Here is a 7,623-nt window from a genome sequence, read left to right as displayed (position 1 = left end):
TTTGGAAACTGGAATGTTTAAACAGGTGTGGCGTTTCCAGTATTTGTTTCCTATGCGACACGTGGGACATGTAGCAATATCGTTGTTGCTTATTAATGAATGCGTTACAATATCACGTTATACTCTTGATCTGGCAAAAATATCCGCACAGTAAAAAAAATTTGTTTTTACCCAACACAACAACAAAAATAATACAACACATCATACGATTGATATTATTCGAATAGGTTTAAAGATTGCACATTATAATTGTTTATATTGAAGATGCACATTGAAAAAACTGATAAATGTCACCAACAGCAATAAAATGGCAATATTACAGCATGTTTACTAAAACAATTGGGCAAACGAAAACCTCTCATCTCATACGCCTACTATGGAACCTTATACACATAATAATATTATTTACATGAGGCATTTTTCTCTATTCCTTAACCCATGCAAGTGATACAGTAGTACATACAAAAATAAACATATTTAAAGGAATATATGGATTTACAATATCCAACCTTTATTTAGCTCTCAATTCCAAGCTTATTAATATCCTTTCACCTATTTATATGATAATACATCCTAATGTGGGGTTGTCTGTCAATAATGCCAATCACAGACTCACTCTCACATCCACCAAACATCCAAGGTTAGATTATGGGTTTCTCTTCTTGTTTTACAGATTACTACACTAAATGAATCCAATGATCCTAAATTTAAAAAAGAATCTTGAAGATTATTTGATTGTTTTTGTGTTTTCTTCATTTGCCATTTGATCTGACTCCTCTTGCATTCAGAGACGGTAATCGATGTTTCTGTCCAGGAGATGGCAGCATTGGGCTTTACATGTATTTGGCCTTTACTTTTGGAAGCCTATTTCAGACATGTATGTGTTGGTATGTTAAGGTTTGTATAAGTATGGTTGTTTTTTTTAATTCAAACTTATTTAGAGTTGCAGCATCTCCTTTTAGAGCAACACAAGGCCATATACATTTGACAGTGAGAGCTTTAAACACTGGTATAATTCTTGTATTGTAAAGGGAGGTATATCACACATCATTGATAGAATGCTGTCTGAGTCCAGATGTGCAGAATATCATCTATAGACACATATTTCTAAATGTAGTTCACTTTAAAGAAGACAACTGTATTCTCACACACATACAGATACACACGGTTACATTCACACACTTAGCATGCAGGCGTTGATTATTTTCATGGGCATGCTTGTCTAAATTGGCATCGTGCCCATGAGTTGAACATGCCCATCAAACGAGTTCCACTCCACCGGTCTGGCACATGCATGCTCGTCACGTTCAGTGGCACCCACACAACAAGCTTGCTAGTGAGAGAATTCATTTCCCTGTCCATTATTCCGCAGATGTTTGCTTTAATTTCTTCCTGATGGAGAGACGTTGGTACTCCATCATTCACCAAAAAAGCAAAACGGGAAAAGTGAAAAATATTCACCACTAAATCAGAATATTTGGGGAGGAGAAAACCCCACATGTAAGAATGTGACGATTGAGTATTGTACACACAATTTGTGTGCTACACTTAGGACACTTCAATACATTCACACATAAAATTACAACCAACTAAAACACAATTTTTGGGTCCTTTATCAATGCTTGCCACAGCCTCTGACTCCAAGTAGGAGTCATATGTGTCATGAGCTTTGATTCACACTGAGGAAGCCACAGTGTGTTAATCAGTGTTAGACTTACATGGTTAACCAATCCCCACAATGGGAGAATAATTAACACCAAACAGTGGTGACTGATAATGTGCAACTCACTGGGAAATAGTTGTACATTACAATATTCTTTGATTATAGGTCCAGGTTCAAACAAAAAGCATGAAAGAAGGGATCATTATGCAATAATTGCTCTGGTGTAAAGTCCTGAACAAGGCTTTAAGAGCCATTATGAGCAATAATATTAGCATTTTTTTATTGGAGGAGGTGATTACATCCTTTTCTGCAAACATCAAAGCAGATGAGCTACAAGCAGTTCTAGCATGTTTTCCTTAAATTATTTTTATATTTCATGGTGTGGTGCTTGCTAGTAAAATACATATAAAACCTTAAAAAATCCCTGGTGAGATATTTACTGACGTATTCTGTATCGTAGAACAAATCTCTTAAACTCCTCGTGTTGACCAGAGGCCTCATTTCAGGCTTTGAGATGAGGGAACCGGAAGTGCAACAATGCTGACACATTTCTGGGTTTTCAGGACTCATTCCTGTAGCACTCTATATGCATGAGCACTGACTATACTTCTTGCTGTCATCACAAGCACAGATGCATGTGAGCCGAGCCATTTCTGTTTGATTGAGGGGTTTCGGCTTCAGTACCAGGTTACTGTAACATCATCAGCTTGTACCTTCAGATCCCAGCATTAATATTCAGAGAAGACATAGCGTCTTGTGATGACAAAACCCTTTAAAGGGTTTTTTATCCCTCAATTCCATCCTTATCTCCCATCTTTACATCGCTAAGCTTTGAGGGGATCACACTGCAATCCTGCGAGCTTAGATTTTGCCTCCATTTTTATCAGGGAACTCTGGCTTTTGCAGCTCTCGGCGGGAATAGATCATGTTAAGAGGCATCAGTAGATGGTTACAGTCAGCTGTGGAGACAACTTTTGTCCTCTGTGTGATATTGCTGTGGAAGCTGAGAGCATGTATACGTTCTTCTTTGCGTTGACATCAAGTCATGAACATGTAGACTGTGATTGTTTTTTTATGACAGAATACCATGTGTGTCTTTGAGTGTGTTCAAGTCGCTCGATGCTGACAAGCATAACAAGTCAGTAAAAAGTGTTTTTTAACATAATCATTGTCTGATGTGAGCATTATTTCTGAAGGTCAACTTGTCTGAAGCTGAGAAAAACAGCTACATTTTTGGTATGCATTTTATATTTCCCCAAATAAATGTGACAGGGTTTTATCGCAGCAGAATAAAAACATTTTATAATAAAACTTTTTGAAAAGCTGGTTCACTTGTGTCTAATGTGTCTGCGTTCTTTCAGCAGCATAAACTGGTGAAGTATCATCAGCATTTCTTCTTTACTACTCGTATCCCTTCAGCCGTTATGGGATTGAAATTTGACCTGGAGTGACGACGGCTGTGTGGGCTAAAGTGTAAAGACCCATTCAAACCACCCATTCATGCAGGCAGGCTGCTATTTATAACCCACAAGGCCAGAGTTTCCCCTAAATCCTGCCAATGTTCGATGAAGACACACACACACACCTTTTTTGATATATTTGTGTGCTTGTCTGCCTCTGTTTTTTAACAGTGTTATATAAGATTTATTGAGCATTAGCATTGTTAGGAGACATGTTGACACAAAAGGGACAGAAATCCTTAATCAAGAATGACTTGAAGTGAGACAGATTTAGCAAAAAAGTGTCAGTCGCACCTATGTTTTCAGCTCAAGCTTGTAGAAGATACACAGTAAAAAATACTCAAAGAACAATTAAAAGTCTGACATTTACAGTAAACCATTAACTTCCAGGTTTGTGTTTATTTCTCAGTGTTCTGTCTGGTTTGTACTGTACCAGCAGACCTTTGACCTCCCTCCAAGTTTCACCACAACCACTTTTTTTCCACGACTCCACCCATCGTTTTCTAAATCATCATTGAGATATTTGATTTAAGACATCAGCTCATGTGTGTGTTAATTCCTGTATGTATCATTGTGTGTCATGTTTGTGTGGATCAGCGACAGAGGGACGAAACATTGTTTCTCACAGCCAGCATCTTGAGTGTCTTGCTGCCTATCTGCCAAACCCATCATCTGTGGCAAAAGATCCGCTGCCTCGTGTCCCTCCATCTCGCTGTCACCTTGGCAACCGATGCCGAGGTGAATTGCCAGCTGGGATAGCCGACCTCTGTTGGCTGCGTTCCACAAAGCAGCAGTCCATAGCACTGCCACAGGACGTATGTGGCTGGGCTGACGTGCCGTATATCACACGGAAATGTGGAGGCAAACTCCAAGAAGAGACTTCTGTGATGAGCTGGATTTACGTCAACCGTTAATGAAGCTGCTGGGACTGCAACTAAGGACTGTTTTCATTATTGATGAATCTTAATCTTAATTTCTCGATTAAACATTTTGTCTGTAAACAAGAGTGAAAGAGTGAGAAATGCCTGTTATAATGTCCCACAGCATGAAAAGATGTGTTCCAATAGTTTGTTTTATTCGACTAACAGTTCAAAGACTTTAAGATATTCAATTTATTATTATAAATACAGAAAGAAAGTCATCATATCATCACATCTAAGAGGCTGGAACCAGGGAAGTTGCCATGTTTAAAAAAAAATAATTATCGCTTATCAAACTGTTCTGTCAATTGATTATTTCTCATCTTGATTAATCGACTATCATTGCAGCTTGAGAAGCTGCTTTTAACAAAAAAAGCCCAGGCAGAATAGCATTAAACTTCAAAAATGCATTTGGTTTCTTTGGTGCCTTTATAATTTCTTAACGTATGGAATAATGTCTCTAAATGGGCTTTGTTTCTCATAAAAGATCATTTAAGTTGCCATTTTGACCCTTAGAGCTATATTGGTATATTTGCAGCAGAGAACATCAATATAGTAATGTTAATATTTCACTGCAAAGGTGTGAGCTAAAAGGACACATGATGGTATGTGTGTGTGTGTGTGTGTGCGCGCGCACGAGTGTGTGAGTCAATAGGGACCTTAATAATGATGGTCCTCTCAGATAGCGTAACACAATTCTTTCCTTATGTCAAATTTATTAAATAATTAGTCTATTCCATGAAACTATACACAGTGGGGAAAAAATAAATAGTCCAAAGCATCATACAAGAATACACAGCAGACTAACTTGTACATAAACTTAAGGGAATGTTTGCTAATTTAATAAAATTACTTTTCAATGAAGGAAAACACAACACTGGTAAAATCTTAAACTGTGTCACAACATGAATCCACTGACACACACCACAAAAGTCAGAAACACGTTTCAAGGAATATAAATTATTGCTGTTTAAAAACAATGCTGAATAAAGCACATTAGACCATGTCTTTCATATAAAAGAAATGATGCAGTCCAGTCTAGCCCGTGGGACACCAAACTCTGCAGCAATACAAGGGAACTTTTATTTCTAACAGAGAGACGGAAATGTCTGGAAACAGATTGATAAAATTCTGCAGACTTTTTGGTGAACAAACTTTGCCTTTGATAGACTTTCAATTGTTTTCTACTCAGACTTTAGTTAAGCTTTTCATTTTCTGTGCCAAAAGCTGATTCATAGTGCAGAAAAATACCCGAGGATGCATAAAGGTAGACTTTTGTCCTGCTCTGAAGTGAATACACACTGGACAACATTATTATTGGGGATCAGTAAGAAAAGTTCATCAATTGTCCGAGCATTTAAGGAAACATCAAATATTTTCTCGAAAAGGGTATTCAAACACTTGTTCAGATTTAAAGTCCGGCCACATATGTTCACGTGTCGCTGTACATCCTCTTGCAGTCTATGGAGGGTGACGGTGTATCAGGACCCATGCTGCCCACCTGTGAATACGCGTCCTCCGGGGTGCGAGGCAGTCCTGGCGGTGTCATGCGCTTCTCTTTCTGCCTGCGGTTGCAGAACCAAACCCTGACAACCTCCTTCTCCAGCTCCAGAGTGTCCGCCAGAGAGGTGATCTCCTGCGCGCATGGTTTGGGACACTTGAGGAAGTGGCTTTCCAACGCGCCTTTTACGCTCACCTCGATGGACGTGCGCTTTTTCCTCTTCCTGCCCTGGGTGGCTATCTTGTCAATGCTGGTCGGGCTCCCGGTGGTGGAGTCGGCCTCCTCCAGCCATTTGTTCAATAGAGGCTTCAGCTTGCACATGTTCTTAAAGCTCAGCTGAAGCGCTTCAAACCTGCAGATGGTGGTCTGTGAGAACACGTTGCCGTACAAGGTGCCCAAAGCTAAGCCCACATCTGCCTGAGTGAAACCCAGCTTGATCCGCCGCTGTTTGAACTGTTTTGCAAAATGCTCCAAGTCATCAGACGTCGGAGTGTCCTCGTCTGAGTGCGCTTCGTGGTTCACCCCGTGATGCTGGTGATGGTGATTGTGGTGATTATGGTGGTGATGGTGATGATGGTGGTTTCCATTATCCAGCTCCGGGGACTCCCCGCGCACCAGCCCCTGGTGCATGAGGCTCTGTCCCACGTGCGAGCTCAGCATCCCGTTGACTGTAAACCCACCGGGCTGAGAGTAAATGAGAGACTGTTGTTGCTGCTGCTGCTGCTGCTGCTGCTGCTGCCCCTCGGTAATACTGATGTGCGCCGTGGAGGTGTCTCCCCAACTTCCCGGGTGCGCCTGATGGGGTCCCAGATGCGGGGACCTATGGTGCAGAGCGCTGCCTGTGTGGAGATCCTCCCTCCCTCTCTTCACGTCCTGCGGCTGGGAGCTGGGGGACCACGGAGAGCCGACCTCGGCTGCTGCCATTGCGGCCGCAGCTGCTGCGGCTGCCGCGTGAGGCAACGATGTTACCCACTGGTGGGCATGGCTTAGCATGTGGCCCCCATTGCTTGCCACCATGGCACCCTGCATGAAGTCACTTTGCACCATCTTTACTGCAGGATCCCCTCTGTATCCACTAGACACCGTGGTCACAGCGGTGCTGCCCGGCTGCATTCCACCAACCCTTCGATCAGAGTGAAGTACCGGGCCGGATAAAATCCTGCTGCTGGCTAGGTATGGACTTGATGTTGCTGTTGCCATCCCCCAAAGCATATATCTTCAGATTTTTCTCTCTTCTGGTGTTCTGCTAAAGTCCCAGTTCTAATCCATGAATAAATTCAGTCTATATATAAAACGAAAAGATAGTGGGAAATAACTCCGTAGAAACTCAAACGATAACTTTACCTCTATAGCAGGTTGTGCGCATTGAGACTTGTGTAATAAAACACTCTAGCATTCCAGTGCAACAAAAAATAGTCTTCAAAACTTTTCTCTGTCCCGGGAGCTCCGCCGTGCGTAATCCACAGACCTGGTGATATGGAACAACACCTTCTCTGATCCGTGCCAAGCTGAGGAGCTGCTCATTTATAACCCGTTAATCTGTTACTGACGTTTTAAAGCCATTTAGTGATGATGACAAAATCAACTTTAATAAAGCCTCTCCGGTCCTCTCGGTAGTTTCTCTCACTCCATCTGCTCTATCCGGCGCGTCCTCTGCGGTGCGAAGAAGACGAGCATGTGTTTACGTTGTGCCAAGGCTGCGTTTTCCTCACCCATCTCCATCCAATTACAGCAGAAAGGCTCTGCAGAGCTCCCGCTGATTGGACGCACAGTCAGAGAGGAGCTGGTGTGTCTCAGCTGAGCCTCGGGTGCACTCAGTTCTTGTTGCAGGAATAAAGCAACAATATGATAAAATAATATTACAGAAATGAAAAAAGACAGACACAGAATAATCTGGATGTGCCTTTAAGGACGCGCAATGAATCATCTAAAGAAACAGAATAAGAAATCCTGCAACGGAACAAAACGTCTTACAAAATGACAACAGTTAACAACGATTATTTTTATTATTATTATTATTAGTAGTAGTATACGTCTTTAACATATCTTGAGTTTATGCAGCCGATGAGGTTAGTGACA

At 41.5% G+C, this 7,623-nt stretch overlaps 1 protein-coding gene across 1 annotated transcript; it reads right to left on the bottom strand.

The window, feature by feature from the left end:
- Positions 1-5,396: 5,396 nt before the first annotated feature.
- pou3f3a (POU class 3 homeobox 3a) lies at positions 5,397-7,141 on the bottom strand. Its single transcript, XM_031869531.1, has one exon. It carries the CDS (start codon positions 6,754-6,756, stop codon positions 5,476-5,478), a length of 1,281 nt encoding a protein of 426 aa, XP_031725391.1. The 5' UTR covers positions 6,757-7,141; the 3' UTR covers positions 5,397-5,475.
- Between the last annotated feature and the right edge of the window lie 482 nt (positions 7,142-7,623).

This window comes from Anarrhichthys ocellatus, unplaced genomic scaffold, assembly GCF_004355925.1.
Source record: "Anarrhichthys ocellatus isolate YVR2014 unplaced genomic scaffold, GSC_Weel_1.0 scaffold47, whole genome shotgun sequence".
In the NCBI taxonomy this organism is placed as follows: Eukaryota; Metazoa; Chordata; class Actinopteri; order Perciformes; family Anarhichadidae; genus Anarrhichthys; species Anarrhichthys ocellatus.
The sequence above is the reverse complement of the archived record's forward strand: the minus strand, read 5'-3'. Positions and strand labels throughout refer to the sequence as shown.

What these genes read in the sequence shown, in the direction of transcription:
- pou3f3a (XM_031869531.1), bottom strand. Translation starts at nt 6,756, where the DNA reads ATGCTTTGGGGGATGGCAACAGCAACATCAAGTCCATACCTAGCCAGC.